The sequence below is a fragment of the Macrotis lagotis genome, chromosome 1 (genome assembly GCF_037893015.1).
Source record: "Macrotis lagotis isolate mMagLag1 chromosome 1, bilby.v1.9.chrom.fasta, whole genome shotgun sequence".
Taxonomy (NCBI): domain Eukaryota; kingdom Metazoa; phylum Chordata; class Mammalia; order Peramelemorphia; family Peramelidae; genus Macrotis; species Macrotis lagotis.
In genome coordinates, this window is record NC_133658.1 from 35,063,407 (window position 1) to 35,090,436 (window position 27,030).

Below are 27,030 nucleotides of genomic sequence, written 5' to 3' on the forward strand. Positions count from 1 at the left end.
CATAAGGTATCATAACAAGGCTTAAGCATTGAGAGATAGATAGACTGATGGATGGATGGATAGATAGATAGAACAATTTATTAGGCACCTATTAATAAAGTATTGCACTAAGTACTGGGAATATAAATGCAAGTCAAAAAACCAAATAGTTATTGCTCTCTGGTAGCTTACATTCTAATGAGGGAAGATAACACAAAAAAGCAGGGAGGTAGTGGTAAGAAGTTCAGCACACTGAGAAAAGACTAGTGAACTTGGCTTGCTTTGAACTCTTCCTCATATGGAGGTTCCAAGGAGATATCCATCTATCAGAGGAGGCAGCAGAGGCATCTTCCAGGGACAGAAGATCACTTGGAAAAAAAGTAAGAGAGAAGTGGTTCTGACTTGATCATGTCCTTTGAGAACTAAGGATTTTGCTAAAATTGAAGTTATTAATCCAAATTTGTTAAGAATTTGAATGACCTCATTCAAGCATAAGTGCTGAAAATGTACAGTAATAGAAGGACAAGACATATAGAGATAAACTTGTCTATTGAAAATTTTAGAAACAGGGGTGGCTAGGTGGCACAGTGGATAGAACACTGGCCCTGGAGTCAGGAGTACCTGAGTTCAAATCCGACCTCAGACACTTAATAATCACCTAGCTGTGTGGCCTTGGGCAAGCCACTTAACCCCATTGCCTTGCAAAAACCTTTAAAAAAAAAGAAAGAAACAGTTTTTTACTAAGACAGTAATGGTCACCTGACACCAATGATGAAACCAAAAATTTGTTAGCAGAGAACTGAGCAACAGTAATATCCATACCCTATGAACATGCCACAGTTTCTAGTTTTAACCTGAGTGGTCACTGAGCAATTCAAAAACCATGTGTATGGAATGAATTTACAAGTTTTGTTGCTGAGTAATTTTAGTTGTGTCTGACTCTTCATTTGTGACCATCATCTTGGCAAAGATATTGGAATGGTTGGCCATTTCATTCTCTAGTTCATGTTACAGGGGAGGAAACTGAGGCAAATAGGGTGAAGTGATTTGCCCAGGTGACAGCTAGTGAATGTCTGAGACCAGATTTGAACTCAGAAAGAGAAGTCTTTCTGACTGCAGGCTCAGCAGTCCACTCTAACTTTTCTGCAGCCTTGCTGCTATTCACAAATACAGTCTGACAAAAATCCACTCAGACATCTTCTGAACAGTGGAAAGGTGGATGCTGTTTTTCCAGAGGAATGGCAGCACTGACTAATTATAAATACATGATTAGTTAGGAGAAGCTCTCTTTCCAGAAGGCCATGGGACACTCAAACTAGGGCAATACCTTTAGAAGGAATAAAAGAGGTAGGTTTTAGTCAAAGACCTGCATTGCAAATAATTGATATCACAGCTGAAGCTTAGGCTTTTCACCTGGCAGTATGCCAATAGTATATGTGACCCTCATTTCATTGAACCAATCTTCTTTCCTGTCTGTAGGTGACTGATAAAAGGAGTAGAGACTACATGAAACAATGTAAGTCAAAAAGTGAAGATGTAATGTCCAAGAACTCAAGAGCTAATCTCTCCAATGGACTTTACTACTGAGACAAAGATAGAAAGTGAAGCAGCATGACAGTGAAGAGTATCAGATGGCCCCTGATCCTTCATGTGGTACTAGAACATAGCTGATGGACATAGCTAGGACATGTTGCTCTCTGGCCATGAAAGCAATATTTGATTACTTTGGACATGGTATTCAAGAAAGGATTCTAGAGCTAATAAGAAATCGATTTTATTGATCTAAGATGACAGCAGATATCAACTACATGTGTGAGACTTGGATTTGATGTGTGCAAAGAAAAATATTATCAGTACATGCTGCATATTTAAGAACATAAGTATCAATAAATTTAAAATGTCTGCATTGAATTTTTATCTCTCTGAGTAAATAGCAAGTACATGTCTATATTGGTAACAACTGAGCACATTATAAATATGTTTAGGGGTACCCAAACAGGAAGGAAAAAACTTCTGTGATTGCTAAAATTTAATTTAAAATTTTAAAGTTGACTTAAAAATATTCTGGTGGAAGGGGAAAGGAAAGCATTGTTGGGGGGGTGGAAAGATGGGGCCACTCCCCATTTCTGTGGAAGGATTTGGGGAGAAGGGGGAAAGTTGGATGCAGGGGAGCAAGCCTCTGACTGTTAAAAAGTTAGAGCCAGAAACTCCTACAGCAGGTCTAGTTTTTGGCTATGCTAAGATAGTTCATGATATATCTGAAGCAGCTGCCCTTTGTAGTTTATATTAGTTTATGACTTTGTAAGTTTATATCTCAAGTCATTTCCAAAAATGATAATTAATATGGCACTTCCACAATTAAAGCAACCCAGAAAATCTGTTTCTTATTGGAAAGTGATAGAAAGATTGAAAGTAATGTTCAGGGGGCAGCTAGGTGGCAGAGTGCATAGTCAGGAGAACCTGAGTTCAAATTAGACCTCAGACACTTAATGATTGCCTAGCTGTGGGACTTTAGGCAAGTCACTTAATAATCCCATTGCCTTGCAAATAAAAAAAAGACAAAAACAAAACAAAACTGAAAGGAATGAAGAGTCATCAATTTTCTATTCTTTGAATTCCTAAAAGCATTCTAGATTTCATCTGTTTTGAAGGAGTTGAAAATAAAAGTTTGATTGTTTTCTTGCATGTCTTGATGGCAAAACATTAAAGCTTAGTGGTTTGTCAGATACTTTAAAAGTATGGGCTGCTAAGTTTACTTTAAGGATATTTTTTTCTCTCAACCTATTCAATTTTTTTTTTAGGTTTTTGCAAGGCAAATGGGGTTAAGTGGCTTGCCCAAGGCCACACAGCTAAGCAATCATTAAGTGTCTGAGGGCGAATTTGAACTCAGGTACTCCTGACTCCAAGGCTGGTGCTCTATCCACTGTGCCGCCTAGCTGCCCAGGGGCTGCTAAGTTTAAAATAAATTCTCCAACTTGGCATGACTAGGAATCCTTTTTCTGTTATGCAAAAGATAAATGAGACTTTTCCAGGAGAGGGATCAAACACAATTCATTTTGAAGGACTACCTTATAAATGATTTATATTGAGAGAAGCTAGCTCAGAAAAACCAAATGAAGTTTTAATTAAGGTATTTGAAATATTTGGAGAAATATGGAATGTGCATATCCCAATGTTGGGCTCTTCTAGAGAAGAAATGACTGGAAGAAATTTTCATACTTGTAGTTTTGGTGGATATTTGGACTTGGAGGCTTATGTTCAGAATGAGCAATATGCTGGTTTTATCAATGTCATGAATGCCTTGCATGATAATGACCATTGTATAAAGATGGTAAAGCAATAATCAATAATATAAAGGTTTCTTTTGACTCAACTAAACACCTTAGTGATGCCTTAATTTAAAAATGGCAACTTGACAGGCAGAAACTTTAAGAACTTGAAGAGCAGAAACATAAAGAAAAAGAAGGTGAAAAAGGCAAAAAGAAAAAAGAAAACAGAGGTAGAGGATATGGGAAGAGAATGAAAATGAGAAGAGTAGCCATGGAACAGAGAAAATAAAAAAGACAAGTCTATTAAAATCAGAAAAAAACTAGAGCATAAAAGCAGAACAGCAGAAAAATTACAGAGAAAATAAAAATTAGAGAAGAGTAAATTGGCTTTGACTCAAAGAAAGCTTCAGTCAATAAGATTAATTGCAGAACTGCTAAACAGAGCAAAAGCAGTAAAATTACCAGAGCATGAATAGAAAGAAGACAGAATCTGCCTTCAGTAACTCAAGGTGAGGAGGACTTTTTAGGGGGTTGAATTCAGATGGGTGGAGGAGGAAAAAGAAAGAGCTCTGGGACTTCAGAGGAAAGAGAAAGAACTAAGGGAGAGGCTATTGACCATTTTGTTGAGCAAGATAACAGAAAACATTGAAGAACAAGGAAGAAGCAGCATTTTGTTCTGCCCTATTACAATCTGTTATAGATATTATATACAGTTGATGTCTTCAAGTTATGTTACTTCTTCCTCCTTGCATTCTCTTGTGGGTCAGTTAACTCAGATGTGTCAAACAGAAATCCTGCCGAGCCTGGAGATTAATTTTGAATCCAAAAATGTGAATGGAAACTTAAGAGAAGATCAGCAAAGAAAGAAAGAAACTTACCTCTATTACAAGTGAAAACTGTACAGAAAAAAAAAATGTTCAGGTGCTCTCTCTTGTTTTCTTGCCAATGATCAACAGCAAAAGGTTATATCTAATTATAACCAGAACATGTATAATAAAAATTCATCTTTTGAAAAAAATGGATGTAATATAGAACCAAGTAAAAGGAAAAGCTGGTCCAGATAGAAACAGAAGTTTACTGAGGAGAAACTTAACAGGGTTAGGAGAAAGACGGAAGGGATTCAAGAAAAGAGACAAAGGAAGACAATTTCATAGAAGATGTTCTTACAAAGATAATAGTTCTCACTTTGATATATCTCAGTATCAGAGGTCCTACAGCAGAAATAGATACTGGAATAGAAGTCTCTGCTTTGTGCATGCCAAGTGAACTGCTTTGTGAAAAGAAACATAATTACATTGGAAATTTCTTATCTTTTTTGAAGATTGCAGAATTATTTGTGTTTCAGTTTCAACTATATTGGTAATTTGTTTTTCATTTGTCTCCTTTTTCCTTTTAAATATTATGATTTGATAGTTTTAATGTTACCAATACTCCCCTTTTTTTCTGGTCTCAGACACTTGATATTTACTAGCAGTGTAACCTTGGGCAAGTCAGCTAACCCTGATTGCTTTGCATCCAGGGCCATCTCCAGTCTAATTCTCTATGCTGCTGACATCATACCCTCTAACTCTGCACCGCTCCCCCTCCAAAGGTTACATGAATGAAGACATCGAAACCAAATAGTTCTGGCCATTCAATCCAGATGGTCTGAAGGAGAAAATGAGTCTGGTGACTTAGTACAGCAATCTCTCATTCAAATCCAATTCATGTGCATGTCATGGCATCACATCCCTGATGTCATGGTTCTCTTTGAGAATGAAGAACAAATATCATCATTCGATCACCATTCTCTTTTAATAAGGAAAAAATGTATAGATTGACAGTTTAAGGGGTGGCTAGGTGGCGCAGTGGATAAAGCACCAACTCTGGAGTCAGGAGTACCTGGGTTCAAATCCGGTCTCCAAAAAAAAAAAAAAGAGAGAGAGAGATGGAAACCCACCACCTGGGGACAGTTAAGAATTCCAGACACTACATAAATATATGCAGAAATTCTTTATGTGCTCAATGAAGTCAACATGTACTACAAAAAAAATTTATTTGAATTTGAGATAAGTTGCCAAATGTTGCGTTACAAGCAACCACAAAAAACTTAAAGGACATTTAAAAGAAAAAAAAAGAACTGCTAATTTGGTTTCATGTTGTATTTAACTGATTCAAAAATATGGAGATGGTGGTAGAAAGTAATGGGCACAAAATGTTCATGGCATATTAAGTCATACATGAAATGTAGGTAGAATTCCTTTAAAATTAAAAATGCAAATGCATCATACTTTTTAAAGATTCTAGTAAGTTGGAGTATGAGAGATAGTGCTCTGGAGATACTCTATTACTTTTTTCAAATTAAAATAATAAAGAGTAAAAAGTTAAATTAGTACATGTATGCTATTTTAAGAAATTATTTTGCTACATTATTTTTATTTGCAATGTTTCAAATGGATTCAAGCTGTATTTGCTAAATTTTATGATCTTTTGCTTCTCAAGATGAAGCTCAGGAATAGTTTAAAGTAGTTGTAACCTTTGCGTTATAAAAGGTTGTGTTTATTTCAGTTCAAATTTTTTATGGTACAATAAACACTGAACCTTAAGAAAAGAGCATCATATACCACTAGTAGCAAGACCACTACTGGGTCTATACCCTGAAGACATCATGAAAATGGGTAAAAATGTCACTTGTACAAAAATATTCATAGCAGTCTTGTTTGTGGTAGCAAAGAATTGTAAATCGAGGGAATGTCCATCAATTGGGGAATGGCTGAACAAATTGTGGTATATGTATGTTATGGAACATTATTGTTCTATTAGAAACCAGGAGGGATGGGAATTCAGAGAAGCCTGGAAAGACTTGCATGAACTGATGCTGAGGGAGATGAGCAGAACCCTAACAGAAACATGGGGATGATGATCAACCTTAATGGATTTGCTCATTTCATCAATGCAATAATAAGGGACAATTTTAGGGTATTTGCGGTGCAGAATGCCATCAGTATCCAAAGAAAGAATTGTGGAGTTTAAACAAAGACCAAAGTCTATTACCTGCAATTTTTTTCTTTTAGGTTTTTGCAAGGCAAATGGAGTTAAGTGGCTTGCCCAAGGCCACACAGCTAGGTAATTATTAGGTGTCTGAGATCAGATTTGAACCCAGGTACTGCTGACTCCAGGGCTGGTGCTTTATCCACTATGCCACTTAGCCACCCCTACCTTCAATTTTTTTTAAAGTGTCTTATGCACAACATAATTTTGCTATCTCTATTATTTTATTTTCTCCTCAAGGATATGATTTCTCTCTCAACACATTAAATTTCGATCAATGTATAGCATGGAAACAATGTAAAGATTATCTTGTGGGGGGATGGGGAGGGAATGGAGAGGGGGGAAAATTGTAAAATTAAAAATGATAGGTAGAAACTACTATTGTATATAATTGGAAAACTAATAAAATATTTTTAAAAAAGAAAGGAAAAGAGCATCATGCCCCTAGCCTGCTCATATTTGATGTGTGGTAGATATATAATATTCCTTTTGAAGAAAGCAAAGGAGAAATTGTTTAACCATGACTATCTTAGGTCCCACCTGCTTCTTTCCTGGAGATCAATTGGGGTATAACCGTGGTCAGCTCCTACTCTTCACAAAGGCAAACATGGAAGTCTCCCTTGGAGATAGGGTGAGAGACAACCTAGATTAGGTATTTCTCCAGATTACACTAGCTGGTCTATATATGGTTTTATCTACTTTATCTTTCTCCTTTAATGTACTTAGGAATGTCTGATCAAAAAAATTTGGAGGCCATTATTCTAGAAAACAAAATCTTTTGATATACTCAATCTGTTATCTGATATATTAGCTAATCTTCCCAGATATGTGCCACCTGTAAATTTTATGAGCATGCTAAGTTTGACATTGATAAAAATATTAAACATAAATCATTGGTGTACTGATCTCTTGCCACCATTAAAAACCAATTTCCAATCTAAGAGTATTATTTTTTAGTCTGTGTGTCTCTTCATTTTCACAAGAAGGGTGTGAAATACTTTATCGAAAGTTATGCTAACATCTATATAAACTTTATCTATACCATTCCCCTCATCTATTAATAATTATGTCAAGAAGAAAATGAGAATGCAGCTAACTGAGCCAATGGTTAGAGCTCTGACTTTGGAGTCAGGGAGACCAGAGTTCAAATCCATCCCAAATAGTTGACATTTAGTAGTGATATGACCCTGGGCAAGTCACTTAATCCCAATTGCTTGGCAAAAAACCAAAATAACAACAACAAAAAAAAGGAAATGCTAAGTTTAGCATGACCTGTTCCTGATGAAGCTATGCTGCCTTTTTGTAATTTTTTTCTTCTCTTTCTAGATGTGTACAGTTTCTAATGAAATTTCTAGACTTTTCTCAAGAATCAAGGTCAAATTCATTGATCTATTATAGTTTCAATACTGTTCTCTTTTCTTATTTGAAAATGAAGATATTTCTAGCCTCAGACTCTTAATAATTATCTAGCTGTGTGATCTTGGGCAAGTCACTTAATCCCATTACGTTGCAAAAAAGAAAAAAAAGAAAATCAAGATATTTGCTTTTCCTCAATTTTGTGCTGCCTCTCCTGTTTTTAAAATATTTTTGAGAGTGGTTCAGCATTATCTGTTAGCTTTTTCAAGACCTGAGGATAAAATTTATCTGGGCTAGGTGACTTGGTCTTATTATCTCCTAACTTATTGTGGGTAGCATCTCCCTGTTAATCATTTTTGTTTCATTTTTGTGGGGGTCCAGCCTCGGTGGGGTCCTTGGAACCTGACAGGAGGGATAGAGTAGGCGAAATGAGTTGAGTCAACAAGTGGGTATAGGCAGGAGCAGGTTGACTGACTGTCTGCTGCTTAGATTTATTTTTATAGTCTTAGGATCATATGAAACAAGCAAACTAAAATCATTTCCTTGGTTACAGAAGTGTACAATTTTCATCATTACTCATATAGTTCATATGGTTACAAGTTTGATCATGTAGTGGTTATAAGTGTGATTATCAATCATATAATTAATTTTCTTGTCCCTGCTCAGACCGTGATGACCTCAACCTGCCTGTTGCCTAGTTTGTTGCTGCATAGTAAAGTTATTAATTAAACAGAACTTTCCTTAGAATAATCTTTGATATAATTTGTTTAATGGAATGCTTCTATGTTTTTGTGCCGCATATGTAGTGTTTTTCGATATGCTCCCTTGAAAACCTATAGCAAGGGTAGTTATGTTTGTCCACCTGTCCGTTGACTCCTTCAATAACTAATTTTCCTTTCAGCCCTTGTTGGTAGATGCTACGGTTTCTATGAGTTTTTATTCTTTCCCAATAAATTAGGGCTGTTAGAGTTCACATACTGGTTACCTATACTAACTATTCTCTCACCATCTTTATCATATATTCCTGTGTATGATAAGGGGGGCAAAACTGTTAATTTTCCTGGAATTCTATCTGACCCATCTTGTATCTGATTTCCCTGTACATATATTCTGACATCTCCCTGGAACTCCCAGTACTGTGTCTTCCAAAGATTTCATAATGCTGAAGCCTTTTGTATATCTCAGGGAGAGGCAGTCCTATTAAATTTGGATAGTTCACAATCTGTTTTATTCAAGGAATTTCTCTGAAATCCTTCCTTTATAGTCATTCCACTATTAGGATGAGTAAGTTTTGCAATCAATAATAGACCTATAAATATGGGTATACATGGAATCCATATATATATATATATATATATATAGATAGATAGATAGATAGATAGATAGATAGATATTGAAGAAGGACATGTTCCATCAGGCAGTGTGACTGCTCTGAGTCTTTTTGCCGCTACTGTGTCAAACAGCTTAGAGACTCTGGCTCCCAACACATTTTTCTCCTTTTCAGAGAAAAACAGCGATAAGATAAGAATTGGGCACTTCTGCCTTCTTTCTATTGTTAGTTATTATTGTTCCATCAATAAATAGAGAAAAGGTTCTAGCCATTTTTTTCTCATCCTTTTTTTCCTGCAGAATAGTGAAATATTTTTTTCCCCTTAGCTTCCCTCACCATTTTCAGTTCATTATGTGTTTTAGCTTCCCAGTCACTAAGGGACCGTGACATGCTTTTATATTTGTTCTCTGCTTTTGGTCTTGTTTCCATCTTCTGTGCATTTCTTTTTAATATATTAGTTGTTGGTAAGTTAATGCTCATCTATGCCAGTTGCCTCTTGAAAGAAGTTGGAGAAGGTAAACAGTGCAGCTGAGGAGCAGTGGAGCATCCTGGCCTGAGAGACAGTCATAGTCCTTCCCAAAGCTAGGAGATGGAGTAGAAGAAACAGGCCAGGGTAGAGAGGAAAGTGCCAGGTGAAAGAAGAAAGGGCCAGGTCATGAAGAGCTTTAAATGCCAATCAGAAGACTCCATTTGATCCTAGAGATAATAGGGAGCCACTGCAGTTCAATGAGGTGGGATAGTGTGATGAGATTTGATCTTCACTTTAGGAAAAAAAAAACACCTGGTGAAATGACTTGTCTAGGGTCACATGTCTACTACAATATACTCTTCTGAGTCTAGCCTAGCATCCTTTCCATTATGTCACACAACCTTATAATTGTAAATTCATTATTTGCATTGGTAGTTAAAGAAACATTGAATGTCAGAGTTCTAAGGGATCTTACTCATTCCCTAGTCTAAACCTCTCCTTTAAAAATAAAGACGGTAAAGTTCAGGAAGTTTAGGAGACTTGCCTGAGGTTACATAATTCAGTTGGAATTCACATAATTGGAATTAGTTATCCCAAACAGGACAAAAGATAACTCTAATTATAACATCTGTGCTTCATTTTCAAAGAAGACCATGGCATCAAGGAGGTGATGCCATGACAAGCACATGAATTGGATTAGAGTAGGGGGCAGTGCTAAGTCACCAGTCTCACTTTCTCCTCCAGAGTCATCTGGGACCCGTGGCCAGATATGAATCAGGATGATTGGAGATGGCTCTTGTTTCAGGGTAATTAGTATTAAATGACTGTCCCAAGGTCACACAACTAGTAAGTAGCAAGTTTCTAAGGTTGGATTCAAATTCCTGTCCTCCTGAATCCAAGTCCAGTGCTCTATCCACTGCACCACTTGTAGCCACTGGCTACTTGAGTTCGGTTCTGCCCATGAGGAATCATTATTCTGACTTAGGAAGGGTAGAAATAAAACAAAAATTTATTATAAAGGTTACAAGACATAGGAAGGGATAGGTAGAGAGAGAGGGAGAGAGAGAAAAGAACAGCCAAGCAGCATTGGCTGGACCAACAAGTCAGAGAAGACTTCGACCCTGAGCTGGAGTCCAACAAAAGTTTTAATGTCTTGCCTCTCATCTAGAGGGCAAAAGGTGAACTCCTTTCCCCTTACTGGACCCACAATTAGGTAGAAGGTGAAGCCTGAGGAGATCAGGATACAGCTTTTACATCAAGAATGGGGATCTCCACCCAATTTGACAAGATTAGCATCCTTTAAGATTACAAATTTTGTTTCTGTTACAATCATGATTCTCTATATCTTTTTCATTGTAGTCAATTTACATTTCAACCCAATTTCTACATTCACATTTGTCTTCATCTTTCCCCTGCATCACACCTAGCTACCTTACATACAACAGAGTATATTGGTGACAAGGGTTTCTCAGATACTAGTTATCATTATAGGCACTAGAAACTATTTGATTATATCAATTAAAAAAAATCTGCCAACTCAAAATGCCCAAGAAAAATCAAGTTCTAAAGGGGCATTTCAGGGCTGGAAGTTAAAGAAAAAAGAGGTTTGTGAATTCAGTCAAGTATGGTGGAATTTAAGAGCAAGAACCCTTCAGAAGGTTCTAGTTTGGAACTGAGAAGCTTATGAATACCTTTAGGCTATCAGAGAGTGAAATTTTGGCTTAACTTTTGTATTGGGAAGATAAGACTATTGAACACATTCTATTGTTGCTAAACTTGTCTAACCTGTGGTTCAGATCCCTTCAGGCTTGGGCTTACAAAGACCAGGTCCAATTTTGCTTCGACCCTAAGAGAGCAAGAGTTCTTTAACTCATTATGCCCCCACACTAGGAAAATTACCCAATATCATTCAGGTCTAGCTCTTCACAAAAATAAATAAAAGAGAACCCTAGCTCCTGTACAAGCACTCAAGGTAACAATGATATTGGGGATGTGTGGCTTTTTTTTTTTAATCCCAGGGAGTCATTCTCTTGTCTCTCTGCTGAGTCCTTCAGGATACTTACTGTCTTCCTCCAGTCTTGTAGTGACTTGGTGTTATTTGGATTCATCCTCCAGGAAATACATTTTATGGTTGTAAGTCACTCAAGTGAGTGCCTAATATTGACTGCCTTCCACCTCTGTCAAAGACTCTGAGCACCTGAACTCCCTTGGAAGGCAACTGGGTTGCTAGGCAATCAACCTCTGTCATTTTATCTGCACTGTCTGACCTGTAAATTAAAACTTCCTCTACCAATGTGCGTCAGCATCTTCTTTGCAAATTATAGTCTTTGAAAATTGCTGAGAGCACTGAGAGGCTGAATAACTTGTCCAGTCATGGAAGGCAACTCCTAAGATTGGCAAGGTATGGGAAGTTCCAGGTCAGGTCACACAGAAGGGAACTTCCCTTTTCAGATCTGTCCCTTCTTGCTGCTCCAATTGCCCACCTATGGCTGGGCCTCCTCTTACACTCCAGCCAACTTCTCACCTGCTGTCTTGAGCAAATGGAGGTCTGGTTGGAGTCTGGATGATATGGGAGATAATTTAAATTCCCCTTCAGAAATCAGCTAGGGCAAGTCCTTAACCTCTTGGCACCTCAATTTCCTCACCTATACAATGAAGCTAAGGTTTCTTCCAACATTAAAATTATGAAAATATCATCCTTTCCTTTTTCTTCCCCCCCACCAGCTCCCTTTTCAGTTTTAGGAGCCATAATCAAATTAATACTGACATTGCAACTGGAAAACATCTGGCAAACTACTTTCTAAATCTCTTATTATCTCTACCTACCAGCCTGTAAATTTTGAAAACTTAAAGAAATATACCTTGCTGGCTACCATTCTCCTACATGTGTCTTCACTCCCTATTAGAATGTTATTTTTTGAAGGCAGATAATGTTTCAGATTCTATATTTGTTTTCCCTGTGTTTAGAACAGTTGTATATAGTAAATGCTTAATAATCATTCATTCATGTATTCCCATGTAGTTTACCATATGCTTCTGTTGTAAGGCAGCTGTTAGAAATTCCTAGGATATGACACCATCTGACTTTTTAGATCTCTCTATAAGAAGGGTCAATAAAGGCAAAAATGAAAAAGTTTTGACTCTTTTAGATTGTCTCATTTTATTGGACAACACCCAAGGGTGGATTTTATGATAATGGCCTATCTCCCAAGAATTTGAGCCAGCCAATTCATACTGGGCCATCTCTTATTAAGGCAGGTCATCTTCCAGGGGGCACCAAGGCAACATTTCCATTCCTTCTATAGTAGTGGACGGAGATGATGTTGTTGTTTGTCTTTTGTTCCCAAAGAAGACCATGACCTCAAGGAGGTGATGCCATGACCTGAATGTGAATTGGATCTGAATAGGGGGTGCTATGCTAAGTCACCAGCCTCACTTTCTTCTCTGGAGCCATCTGTGTCCAGTGGCCAGATAGGAATCAGGACAACTGGAAATGGGCCTGGATGGGAGGCAGTCAGGGTGAAGTGACTTGTTCAGGGTCACACAGTTAATAAGTATCAAGTGTTTGAGGTTGGATTTGAACTCAGGTCCTCCTGACTTCATGGTAACCTAGCTGCGCCTGGATAGAGATGTATATAGATAGATTGAACATTTATTAAACAACAAATTCTGTGCTAAGTGCTGGGAATGCAAACACAAGCAAGAAAATTTTTTCCTTCAAGAAGATTACATTCAAATTGGGGAAACAATACAAAGGAGAGAATATAAAGAGTTAACCCTTTACTCACTTTATAATAATGGTGACTAGCATCTGCTATATTCTGGCTTGTGACTGTGCTTGAGACGTCCACCTGCTACTGTACCTGTCTGATGTATGAAGAGGAAAGGTAAGAGAGAATCTTTTATCTGATCATGCCTTCCATCTTCTGCTGCACCTGTTTCCTGAGAGTAGCAGGAGAAGGAAAGCAATTTCTATCTCCTGCTTTGAAAATTGAACTTCCCTCTCTTGTAGAATCATCTAAAGAGGCCTCCTTAGAGATAAAGAGTGGTGGCTTCCACTCAATGGCTAGAATACTCATACCTAGTCCTATCCTACACATCTCAGTGTAGGTCATCATTCAAACCTTATTCCCCCTCCCCCACCACTTAATTTTTTATTAACCATCCTCCTTGACTTCCCCACCCAAAAGTCACAAGCAAACACTATCAGCCCCTTCCATCATGGCCTACCTTTCCTTTAGGTAAACTTGCCTTTATTTTATTTTTTATTTTTTAGGTTTTTGCAAGGCAGTGGGATTAAGTGGCTTGCCCAAGGCCACACAATTAGGTAATTATTATGTGTCTGAGGTCAGATTTGAACTCGGGTACTCCAGGGCCAGTGCTCCATCCACTGTGCCACCTAGCCTCCCCTTGCCTTTATTTTACATTTGTTCCTCTCCCACTCCTTCTTTCTTCTAGTGAACACCAAGACCTGATTCTCACTGATGACATAGTGGCCAAGGCCAGCCTTTTCAGTATGGATTGTACTTTCAATGCCTAAACTAGAGAAATTAGAAACCTTCTTGTTTCCCATTGTCACTGCTAGGTTCTCCTTCTATTCCTGTCTCTAACTTCTCTTCCTTTGAGGTTCATACAGTTCACATCTCCCACTCAATCGAAATCCTGTTGTCTTCAGACCTCTTCTTCATCAATGAGTTCAGTACCTGGATACCAATCTTTCTTCACAACTCCTTCTCATATCAGGGAACTTCAACATATGAATTGACTCTTCCTCAAATACCTTAACCACCTCATTCCTCAATGTACTTATTTCCCATGAGCTCCCTCCACCCTCTCTTAGTCACATACAAAGATGGTCACATCCTCCATCTTACTGTCACTCACAAATGCACTATTTACATGTTCAAGAATTTTGAAATCTTCTTATCTGATCATAATATATCGGTTTTCCACTTCTCTGCCTTCTCACATCAAACCCTACTCTGTCCACCTGATGATCTCCCTGCACTAGCCCCTCTCTTTTCTTTTCCCCATTTTGCTCCCTTGGTGAACCCATTCAACTCTAAACTATCCTCTTCTCTTGAGTCTCTGGCCCCCTTATTATATCACTAATTATGTCCAGCCAAGTCTCCACCCAGGAAGATTGCCATCATTGTGGTTGGTTAGTCAGTCATTAGGCAGGCCTGTATCCATCCAGGTCATGTTTGTTATTGCTTATAGAATTTCTGGTTCCACTTGGAATATGTATGATCACATATCCTATAAACAAAGGATTAGTAAAGTAGCAAAATACAAGAAAAAATTTAGTAAAATGACAAAGTAAAGGAAAGTACTGAAGAAAATTTTGACTGGACTCAAAATAAATAAAATCTTTAAAAAAAAGGAAAAAAAAAGAAAATTTTGACTGGGCCTGAGATCACCTTTCTATTACACTTAAAAGTACATCATTATTTACTTGTCTTAAGACTTTTAGCATGGCATTTGTCATATAAGTGATTAATAAATGTTTGTTGACTGACTGACTGTGATTCAGGAGCATGACTCATACAATTATAGACATGTACAGGTATCAGTTTTTTAGGACAGGTGAATAGGTGGGAGAACCAGGTCACAGGATTGGGCAAGAATAGCTGGGTCCTATTGCTCAGTCCTCCCAGGTTTAGAGGCTAGTCCCAACTACTGTGAATGGGGATCCTTTCCAACAATTACTAGAAGTTGCTATAATGCTTGGAGAAAGAGGGAAAGATACAGGGAAGACTTCTTGAATTTGGAGAAAGGGACTTCCTTCTGGGGCAAATAGCAGGAAACTGCTCTTAAATCATTTGTGTAACTATGGTGTAAACTAAAATAAGTAGTAAGAAAAATAAATTCAGTTGAGTGGGAGGGGAAATTAGTTATCCTAGTGGCACAGACGGATCTTATTAACAATTTTTCCATCTGGTAGTTTCCTATTTTAATTACTTATGCTTGTTAACTAGGAGCTAAATTCACTTGCTTCTTGGACAGAGTACTGGGCCTGGAGATAGGAAAACTTTCCTTCAAATCTGGCCTTAGACATTTCCTAAATATCTGTGTGAACGTGGGCAAGTTCTTTAACCTCTGTTGGCCTCAGTTTGCTCATCTGTAAAATGGGCTTAATAATTACCTCTACCTTGAAGGGTTGTGGTGAGGATCAAATGAGATAATTGTAAAGCATGTAGCATAATGCTTGTTATTCTTATTATCAAGTGTGTTTGTTAAATTTTTTGCAGCCTCTAAATTTTAGTGCCCTGGGTTGAAGCCCCTATTGCACTATACTAGTTATGGCTATGGTTCTAGGTAGCATTTCTTTGGTGGTTTTTAGGACATTTTCCTTGTTCGATGCTCTGCTGAGCCATCCAAGGTACTAAAGGATTTGTTTTGGGAAGTAGGTAGAATGCCGACCTTAGGGTTAGGGAGACATGACTGAGGCCCAGAACAGTTAGCTGACTTGCTAAGAACTTAGCAGAGTCATGATTTGAAATCAGGTCCTTTGACTCCAAGTTTGGCCCTCCTTGCAACGTACCCCACTATCTCTCACTTTTTCTTTTGCAAGACAATATGGGTTAAATGATCTGCCCAGGATCACATGGCAAATATGTGTCACATTTGAACTCAGGTTCTCTTCCAAGACCAGTGTTCTATTCACTGTGTCACCTAGATGCCCCTCCCTGTTTTTTTAAAGTAAATTTTATTTTTTAATTGATAGAAATTATTTTTTTCTCCCTCTACCTCTCTATTAGGAAAGAAAAAGAGGAAAAGAAAATTTCTGAAGCACATTTTTATAGTTAAGCAAAACAAATCCTCTCCTTGACCACATCCATTTAATCAAGCAAGTTCTTCCAATGTCCTAGGCACTGAGGTTAGTAGTTGTCCAAATATTAAATATCTCACTTGGAACTATGAATGTCTCACCTTCCTATCAGGAGGTTGGGAACATGCTTCATTATTTGTCCTCTGGCATCACAAATGGCAATTGTGTTGATAAGAATTCTTACAGCTTTCAGGATGGTTTATTTTTAAAGTGTAGTTGTCAGTGGTCATTTGTTCTCCTGCCCCTGCTCATTTCATTCTTTATCAGTTTATGCAAGTTTTGAGAACTGTTTATTTTTATAAGTATTGAGTATGACCTCAGTCTCAAAGCTCACTACTTTGGGACTCTCTCCTTATTGATTTCCACCAATAAGGAAAGAGTTCCATACTGATGGGCTTTGGAACTGGGGTTACAAGAGTTGTTACAATTGTTCTTCTGATTCTGCTTACTTTAATGAATCAATTAATTAGTAACTATTTATTATGTGCCTACTATTAATCAATCTATTAATCAGCAAACTTGATTAAGTGCCTAATACACTTAAATGCCTACAGCAAATATTAAGTGCCAAATTCTGTCTTAAGTGCTAGGGAGAAAAAAGAGGCAGAAGATAGTCCCTGTCCTCAGGGAGCTTACATTCTAATAGGAAAAGACAATTATAAAAGGAGGCCGAAGGGTAGCTAGGTGGTGCAGTGAATAGAGTATCAGCCCTGGAGTCAGGAGGACCTGAGTTCAAACCTGACCTCACTCACCTAGCAATTGCCTAGCTGTGTGACCTTGGGCAAGTCACTCCTAACCCCACTTCCTTAAATAAATTTTTTTTTTAAAAAGGAAGCTGAAAGGGGATGGGAAGAGGTCTGGGAGCATGGAGGAACAAGAAGTCCAGTCCAGGGAGGGACCAAGGCTCCACCATGGATTGAAGCCCTTCTTTTAAATGGAGGTTCCTGGATTTTCCAAGGTGAGAAGGTTGCTTCCTCACTCTCAGAATTCTTATCCTTCAAAGCTCAGAGTAATGAAGCATTCCCCTGATTTCTCAAGTTTCTGGATTTCTCTGTGTTCTCTTTTGTGAGCATACTCAAATGCTGAACCTGGAATGAGTAAGACCTGAGTTCAAATCCAGCCTCAGACACCTACTAGCTATGTGTCTTTGGGGAAGTTAATCTCTATTTGCCTCAGTTTCCAAATCTGTAAAATGGTGATAATGGTAGCACTTACCTACCAAGACTGTTGTAAGAATCAAATGAGATAATATTTATAAAGTGTTTAGCACAGTGTTTGGCATATGAATTGTTATTTATTGTTATTGATATTGATATTATCTCACTTAAAATTTGCTAGCTATGGCTCAGTGCCTCAATAATTTGGGGCTTATAAGAATGACTCAGCTTTATGGTATCCTCAGAATAATGCCTCTGGTTCATTTTACTCCTCTTTTAGAATTTCTTCTAGGTCTTCTTTTACTGCCTTATTTAAAGTTTCCTCTAGGTCTTCTGAATATACATTATGGAGCACATATCTAGATCTCCATAAATATAGTTAAAAGGACTCCCAGTTCTCAAGGTAATGAGTTGATTGATTTTATTAAATGTTATCAAATGTTTTGTTTATTTATATTTATTAAGTGCCTACCTTATGTACCTGTGGATCCAAAGACAAAACCAAAAAGTGCCCCCAAAGGAGTTTACACTTGAATAGGGAAAGACAACAAGTGCATAGATGGATATAATGAAGAAATATAATCTGAAGAACAGGAACAGGTTTCATTCTACAAGCAATGCAGAACATCCAGAAGATTTACAGAAGCCTGTAAATCATATGTCTCCTTCTTTCCCAGTGACTCTGGTCTTATCTCTGGGAATCCATACTATCCTCTAGACTCATAATGACATTCTGTGGTTTAAAAAGGAAACTACATCATCTGAATAATTTCTGATAGTAGCAGAGGGCAAAATCCAACCAAGTCTTTTGTTCCTCCATCTTCTTCCTGCTCCTCTTCTCCTGATATTGCCCAGGAATTCCACACTTTAATATTTGTTTGTGACTACAATATAACCTATATTAATAATAAACATAATAATAAAATGTATTAATATTAAGTTCTGGAATACTTGAAATTGTCCACAGGGTTCCTGCTCTCCTGGGGCTGTTGCTATGAACTGGTGCTCTTGTTACATGCTTCTATCACCTGTAAGGCAGGCACTTTGCAAACTCTGAAATGTTTTCTGAATGAATGGAGCATTAATAGCTGAGGACAGAAATCAAAAAGTTAGAAAGTCTGTTCTCAAGGGGCTCACATTTTAGTGGGGAGACAACTCTTAGGAAAGGGATCAGATTTTAAAGTTCCATGGTCCTTAGTGAGTGGGATAAAGTCTGAGATTTCTTCAGTAGAATATTATAGATTGGAGAATAGTTAACTATGGGCCCCTCCTCCCTTGACAAAGCAACTTCTGGGATACTGGTGAAGAGTCAACTGACCCCACTTTATCTGTTGAAGTCTGGATGACCATTCAGTTCCTAGGGTTGAAGAGATAATCTGGTTTCAGTTTGAATTTTATGCTCTTTTCCTTAGATTAGTGTAGGTTGTAAAATCACATTCCTCATTAAGGAGGGTGGGTCAGTGGGCTGGGGGATGGAGTTAGGATAAATGTGATTCTTGGACCATTTGCTCAATCTGTGTAACTGAATGGGGCCTGTTCCTCAAGAAAGGAATAAAGCTTTCTCTTCATACCTCGAGAGATCTCCGAAATTTATTTAAGTGGCATTTGTCCCACACATTAGCATGCAGTGGGGGCAAATCAGATTTTAAGGCTTCTTTTAAAATGTCATTTCCACTGATGAAATCTCAATTTTAAATACAAACCACTTTGTTATAAACGGCTCATGAATGCTTAGTCCAGAATGATTAAAATTTTTTTTTTATTAAGACACCTTAATAAATGGCACATCTCTTTCAAGGGGAGAAAGGTGAGGAATCCAGGAAATGTTAGGTCTTTTATGCACTTTGAAGGATTTTGTTCCTGTCTCTTCATGCCAATCATTGGCTGGGGTCAAAATCTAATTGATACATTGGTCCCCTCATTATACTAAAGAGCAAGAACAGCTACCTCCTTGAGCATGTGCAAAGAAGGTCTAAGACCCTAGGTTAGCTCAGAACTAGGTGGGGCAGACCTGATCTAATCTCAGTTTTTGATCAGATTTGCGGCTAAATCTTTTGTTAAGACTCTTACAGGCAACAATAACAGGCAAACCCCAGTCTTTGTAATGTAAACTAACAATTCTCCCTTCACATTCTTGTGGAACCCAAAGACACCCCCCCCCCCATATTCCTCACCACTTGACAGTGACAAGGACTTTGATGATAAGAACTTTTTTTCTGGGTTTTCACTAGCTGGGACTGCACCTATAGGAGCAGGCCAGGTGGCATCTCCACAGAGGCTGCTTCCCAGGAGGATGGTTGAAGGCACTGGACTGGAAGTACTGCCATTCCCAAAGTTGGTGGGTAATTTAGGGTCAACTAGGCTGCCCTACCAGTTTTATGAGTGGCAGTTGGCACTTGGTGGGGATGGCTGGTCTCAACTCCTTAGGAACTGTTTCCCTGGCTCACGGCCATGAGGGTTGGACTGGGAGCAGGGCCAGGAGTCTGGGGAGGGAGATGCTGCCAATCCCAGGGCTCCTGGCCTTATCTGCTCCTAGGTGGCAGCTGGTTAGCAGTTGTTGCTGGTGATGATAAATATTTATAAATAGAAGCCTCCACCCAGTTCTTGTTGAGGTTCTCTGTGTCTCTAGTAACAAATGTCATAATCACATGCAGAGTCATTGAACTGAGGAGGTGGATTTGGACCTTAGCTTAAGTACATATATTCAATTCCTTTAGTATTTATTTGTAAAGTTCCTAGGAAAAGCTAGAGACAGCTGAGTGACCTGGAGTCAGGATGAATCTTCTCCCTGAGATACTTCCTAGTTTGTGAACCCAGGCAAGCCACTTCACCCTGTTTGCCTCAGTTTCCTCATCTGTAAAATGAGGTAAAGAAGTATCTCTGCCAAGAAAACTGCAAATGGGGTCATAAAGAGTCAGACTTGACTGAACAACCCCAAAGAAAAACTAGAACAGAAACATTTAAAATAAAACCCAATTGCAACATCTCTTTAGTTTGTACTTTAGCCTTGTTGATCTAACATCTGGAGATTAGATGCTTTAAACAAGCAGTTTAGAATACTCATGTTCCTTTAATCATAAATCCAAACCTAAGTAGACAGGCTAAAACTAAATTGCTAAACTGAATGGGGCTAACTCAAAGAAATTAAATGTCCTAGGTAAAAACACTTGATAAATCTTGAAGTACTATTTTTGTTATTTTTTTATATAATAGCTAGAATTTCTGTAATGTATTTACAGGTTTGCAAAATCTTTTACAAATATCTCATTTGATCATCATGCCAGCAATGGGAGGTAGGTACGATTACCATTTAGCAAGCTAGTGCCTGAGGTGGAATATCAACTCATGTCTTCTGATTCCAAACCCAGTGCCTGGTGTGAAAATTCAGTGCCTTATAAAAACTTTTTCTTCAGAAATTTGCTTTGAAACTGAATACTAAGAGACAGTTGATTCTTTGCAGGTGGTGGGCCCACCTGCAGCCCTCAAAGTCCATTTATGTGGCATTATTACAGTTTATTATTATGTTCATTGCTAACGTAGGTTAGTCAAAAATATTAAATTCCATAGGCAACCCTTGAAAAATTTTTGTTGGGTGATGCAGCCTAGAAAAACTAAAAGGTTGGACACTCATGCTCTAGAATATGATGTATACTGTCTTCATGTGGGGTATATGAGGTGAGGAGAAGAGAACCAGCACCTCTGGCGTGAGGGCTTGTCAAGGCCTTTTCAGGGCTTGGATACCTTTTGGTGTCCAACTGATTCACCCAACTCTCAACTGTGGTTCTAAGAAGTTGTAGTATGTGCAGTGGCCAGAGCCCAATAAACCATCTCAGCAGATGAGCTAAATCAGGTTGAGGGGTAACCAACAGGTCTCCAACTCATCAGTGAGTTAAGGGCATGTCACCCCCAAGCATGTGAAGACTAATACTGCAGATTGGGCAAATTTATTCCAAAGGCTAGAAAAGCTGCTGAAGTAAGCCTATTAGAGCTCTTAGAGCTTGGTCAGACATTAAAAACACCAGGGTCATCCATCCACTGCATCCTGGGCCATTGAGCTGCCTAGCCATTGGACTCTGATGATTCTAGAAGAGAAAAATGAGACTGCTGACCAGTGACCTGGTCTCACTTACATGCAGTTCACCCTTGAGTCAAGCCATCACCCTTGATGTCATTGGTCTGCTTTGAAAATCAAGGACAAATAGCAGTCTTCATGTAACTTAAGACCTAATAACATACCATTCTATATATTTTAGGACTCTGAATTTTCTCTGGTAAAGCTATTATTTTCTCTCATTGAAAAACACTGCCTCCTTCTAATACTTGAGTTATTTATTATGCATCTTTTGAATATTCTAAATTTCAAACATAATCCTGCCATTTTGTTTTATTTTTATCATCTCACCCTCTCTGAAATGGGTGGTGCCATTTGGCTTTTTAGAAACATAATGCCTGCATTTTGGCACCGAGACTTCAGTAGGAAGGCGTAAAGCTGAATAATTACCTCATTTGTTTCTCCACGTGATGCAATTTAGAGAATTATTAATAGAAGCATTTGTCTTCTGTTGCAACAGTGAGGCATTGTTGACACATCCTCCAGATACTTCGCATAATGCCTAACACACATGCCATAGGCTTCTTTTGGGATGATTTAAGAGCAGTCACCAAATCTCAGGCCCCTAACCAAATCAATACCCATAAAAATAATTGAGTTGCCTGATCTTATGTGCTGGAAGCTACCCTGTGGGAAATGGTGATTTCCCCAGGGCAACATGCAATGGGTGCAGAAATGGAAGCAGATTTCTTATTTTACTAACAGGCAATTTGGCACAGCCTTTCATTGGAGATTTTGAAGCCCACCACCAATGAATCTTGTTACTCAAGGGGAAAACAAAATACATTAACCGTAAAATGGGAGTTTTTAAAATGAATTGGTAGGAGGAGGGACAGAGAGCTAGAGACAGATAGAGTCAAAGATGTCTATATCTATCTTATCTGTAGAGGAGAAAAAAGAGAAATGTTGACAGAAAAGGGGAAGAGACGAGAAGAGACAAGAGGCAGTAGGGCAGTAGACAAAGATAGTCAAAGGAGAGAGTGAATGAGAGAAAGACAGAAACATAGAGATAAAGACAGATAAAAGAGAAAGGGGAGAGAGATAGAAAAGAGACAGACATAGAAGAAAACTAATTGGGAAGGAAATATTACCTTTTCAACATCCTTAACAAAAATTCACTTTCAGAAAAAAATGAGTTTGTAGCTTATACTGTGTACTATTTTATTTTTTTAAGGCAATGGGGTTAAGTGACTTGCTCAAGGTCACCCAGCTAGGCAATTATTAATCGTCTGTGGTCCCATTTGAACTCTGGTCTTTCTAACTCTGGGAGCAGTGCTCTATCCATTGTGTCAGCTATCTACCTAACTGCCCTTCTGTGTAATAATTTAAAAGTTGAAACTTAACATGCCAAACAGCTAAGTATGATTAGAGATTGGAAATGGAGATTTCTGCAATATGGAAAAGTCTATGTGAGATAATGCAGAGTTAAAAAGCAGAGCTAGAAGTCCTGTATGAATATACAAGGGTCAAGTCTAATTTGCACCACCACTCTGGTCTGGATGAGGTGGCCTCTGAGGGCAGTTTGAGGTTATAGTCCTTTGATCCTCATTCGAACATGAGGAAATTGGGGCTCAGAGGAGTAGTGAAGGAACTTGCCAGGTGCCACCTGACTGCTAAGTGGCAGAGCTGAGGTTTCAACCTCTTTTCTCTGATTTTCCACAGCCTCCAAACCTTACCCTCAAACCCCATAGACAGCACTAAAATGATCCCCCAGAGCCAATGATATTCTTAAAAGAGCTGTCTTTTCAAATGCTCCCCAGGTTCATCATGAAATACAAAAATTAACCTGTCCTCTTCAATTAAAAGTTTGCCGACTTCTACAATAAAGGGGTTCCGTTCCTTAGACTCACTCTCGTAGGGTCTTGCTTTAGTCTAAGAATCGCAGCATCTTTATTGGAGAAGCGAACAGCAAACGACGCGAGTATTTTTTACCAAGAAACCTTCAAGTGGGGTCCTAAGAGTGAGACACAAGGGGGGAGGCCTGTGGGATGCGGGCCTGGGGCCTGGGGCCCGGCCCGGCCAGGCTGGCCAGGCCACCGGGGCCAGGCCCCTCTCTTCCCCAGGAGCGGCTGGGTGCAAGGAAGGCTGTATCTGGGGGCGGGTGAAGGTGCCAGCCTGGGTCCCTTCCCTCCGCCCCAGGCCGACGTTGGCACGGAGGCCCCTCGGTGTCGGGCCGCTGGGCCTCGGCCCCCCAGGCTTTCCTCAGTCCGGGCCCTGGGGCCCAGCTGGCTCCGAGCCAGGGAAGCTGGGCCCCGGAGTCCCCTTTAACCTCTGGAAAGGCCCCGCCCTTAGGCCCAGGCTGGGGGAGGCCGGTTCTGGGCGGGAAGGGTGGGCTCGGAGGGGGCGCCCCCGGCTACCCCCAGGCAGGCGCCGCCTAAAGCGCGGGCACCGGGCGGCCTCGCGGGGGGCGCCCGCAGCCGGGCCCCTCCCCTCCCCCACGGCGAGAAACACAAACACCCGGACACGTGGCCACGCCGGAGCCCCGCCCCCCTCGGCCACACGTGCCGGAGCCACGCGCCCGCTCGGCCCCGCCCCTCGCCCGCGCCTGCGCGCTTCCTCTTTCCTCCAACTCCCTCTCCCGGGACCGGGGTCTAAGGTCACTCATGAATCACGATGACTAATAGGAGCCGTCGGCCTGCCCCGGAGGGGGAGCCCGTCTCGGGTGTCCCATCCCGGGACATCCGGCGGGGTCGTAGCAGCCCGCGGAGCCTCGGTCCGCCACGAGCCCCCGGCGACTCGGCAGCTCCCGCCCTCACCTGGGGGAGGACGGGGGTCGGCAGGCAGAGGGGCCGCGGCGCGCGGGCTCCGGGAGGCCAGGGCCGGTGGCTCTTTGGCCTTCCTCGGAGCGGTTCTCCCCCTCCGACAGTGCGTCGCTTGGTTCGGCCCGCTGGCCCCGGATTGGGGGAGGTTTGATGCTGCGGCTGCGGATTGGCGGAATCCGCTGGTGACGCGGGCCGGCTCGCTAGCCGCGCCGCCATAGGCTCGCTGTGCGGGCCGGCCCCGGGGGAGGGGTTAGAGGCGGTTTCCCGCTGGATTCGGGCGGCCCCGGAGCCCTCCCCCCCCCCCCCCCCCCCGCTTCCCTCGGCGCGCGCACGTCCCTGGCCCCCGCGGGCGCGGGGGTGTCCGGTGGTTTCTCCCGGCCGCCCCTCGCCGTGGTACGGCCCGCGCTTTAACCGCGGCTGCGCGCGGTCGGCCCCGCGCTGGGCGCTGCTCGAGTCCCGGCCGCGCGCTCGCTCGGCTCCCCGGTCCCCCCCTCTCTTTCCCCGGGCGCCCGGCTTGGTACGGCCCGGCGCTCCCTCCCGCTCCCCCCCGGCCGGCGGCGCTTGGTGCGGCCCGGCCGAGCAGCGGGGCCTCGGTCGGTTCCTGCGAAAACAAAAACAATCGGCGGCGGCCGCAGCCGGGGGCCAGCCGGGCCGGGCCGGGGCGCCATGGAGCCGGGGGCCGCGGGCAGCGCGGGCCGCCGCCGCTGAGCCGCGCCGCCCCGGCCGCCAGCCCCGGAGCGGGCCGGCCGCGGCCTCGGGCCGGCCCGGCATGGACCAGTGCGTGACGGTGGAGCGGGAGCTGGAGAAGGTGCTGCTCAAGTTCGCGGGCCACGGCCAGCTGTGCGAGCGCGGCCTGGAGGAGCTCATCGACTACGCGGCCGGCCTCAAGCGCGAGATCCTGCAGAGCCGGGGTACGGCCCCCGCCCGAGCCCCCCGCCGGGCCCGAGAGCCCCCGCCGGGCCCGAGACTCCCGCCCCGAGACCCCGCCGAGACCCCGAGCCCGCCCCCCGCCCCCCGCCGGGCCCGAGACCCCCGCCCCGAGCCCCCGCCGGGCCCGAGACCCCCGCCCCGAGACCCCGCCGGGCCCGAGACCCCCGCCGGGCCCCCCGCCGGGCCCGAGCCCCCCGCCCGAGCCCCCGCCGGTCCCGAGACCCCCCCGCCCCGAGCCCCGGCCCGAGACCCCCGCCCGAGTCCCCCGCAGGGCCCGAGACCCCCGCCGGGCCCGAGACCCCCGCCCGAGCCCCCCGCCGGGCCCGAGCCCCCCCCGCAGGGCCCGAGACCCCCGCCCCGAGGCCCCCGCCCGCCCGAGCCCCCCGGCCCGAGCCCCCCCCCCACGGGCTCCCCCTCACGGCCCGAGCCCCCGCCCCCCGCCTCCCCTCCGGGCCGCCCCCCTCGGAGCTTGCCCCCCGGGCCCGGGGCCTCCTCCGGACCCCTCCCCGCGGCCCCCCAGGAGGCCGGCACCTGGTCCCCTGCCCTCTCGATGGTTCCCCCCCCCCCCCCCCCGTGAAGGGAGGCCTGGGGGGCGCGGCTGGCCGGGGCTTTGCTCCAGGGGGTGTTGGGGGGTGGCCTGTTGCCCCCCCACCCCTCTGCTCTTTCTGGAGAACCCCCCGCCCCCCACCTTGCAGGGAAGGGAGCCCGGCCTGGCCCCCCGTCCGCAGAGCCGGGCCCCGCGGCCCCGCGTTCTCTGGGCCTTTTCCTTCTCCATCCCCTGTCACGGGGGGAAACTGAGGCAAACGGGCGCAGCGACTGCCCAGGGGCACCCGGCAAATTTGAACTCAGGACCCCGAACCTTCCTGGGGGAGGCCGGCTCCATCCTCTGAGTCGGCTGTGCCGTGTACACTTGGCCGCTTGTCTCGTTAAATCGCAGGTCCCTGGGGTGTGTGTGTGCATGTGTGTGCGCGCGTGTGTGCGTGTGCACGGGCACATGTATGTGCAAGCAGTCCCGTGTGCTGGGCCAGGCACCTGCCCCGGAGGACCCCGCCGGCCTGGCCCCCAGCTCCCTGTGCGAGGGGTGCCCCTGGGTCCGGCCTAGTGATCGCCCAGGAGCCTAGGATAAAAGGAGAAGGGCTGAGGGTGCCTGGCCGCGGTGCCCTCCTGCTCCTGGTGGCTTCCGCGCATCAGCTCTTGGAAGTCTTTCTAGGTTTTTCTGGAGTCATCCCGCTCCATTTTTCTAACAGCTGTTCCGCCGTTGCCCGATAACCAGGCACCCCCTCAACTTTAGCGTTTAGCAGCCTCAAGAAGAGCTGCTAAGAATATTTTGGTACAAACAGATCCTTTTCCTGGCCTCCCGCCTTTGACCTGTGGTAAAGCAGCTGCCCTGACCACCTTGGTCCGCCCTCCCCACCCTTGGCCTCATTGTCGCAGCTGTTAGACGCCTTGGACAAGCTGGGTGGTGGTTAAGTATTTTGAAATTCTTTGGTGACTCTACCATGGAATTATTTCAAAATTGCAGCAGCACCCTACTTGGGAAAGCCTTTAAGAGTCAGGCAGGGTGGGAGGAACTTAGGGTCGTGTTTTGTGAATCCACGGGTGCTTCGGCTTAAATCAGTGTTCTGGATGCGTGTGAAATGTCTGAGGGGGCGGCCAAGTGTGGAGCTCAAGATGTCGAAGAATGCTAGGACCCTGTCCTTCACCTGGGCATCCCCGGAAGGTTTCTGTAGGTGTCTTGTCTGACTCATCCCATTAGCCTCTGTCACAATACTTGCTATTTAAATAACTCCTTGAGGGTGCCTTAT

At 42.8% G+C, this 27,030-nt stretch overlaps 1 protein-coding gene and 1 pseudogene across 2 annotated transcripts in view; both read left to right on the forward strand.

Moving 5' to 3' along the window:
• The first annotated feature begins 1,766 nt into the window (after positions 1 to 1,766).
• LOC141500788 (A-kinase anchor protein 17A-like) lies at positions 1,767 to 24,128 on the forward strand (annotated as a pseudogene).
• Positions 24,129 to 25,017: 889 nt separating this feature from the next.
• RMND5A (required for meiotic nuclear division 5 homolog A) overlaps positions 25,018 to 27,030 on the forward strand; it is a 62,548-nt gene continuing 60,535 nt past the window's right edge. The window contains exon 1 of one of the 2 annotated variants that reach the window (XM_074196999.1): positions 25,018 to 25,206. In XM_074196999.1, coding sequence (XP_074053100.1) covers positions 25,065 to 25,206 — 142 coding nt within the window. In that variant the 5' untranslated portion in view covers positions 25,018 to 25,064. The remainder of the gene's footprint in view (positions 25,207 to 27,030) is intronic. The other variant, XM_074196988.1, reaches the window with a different exon arrangement.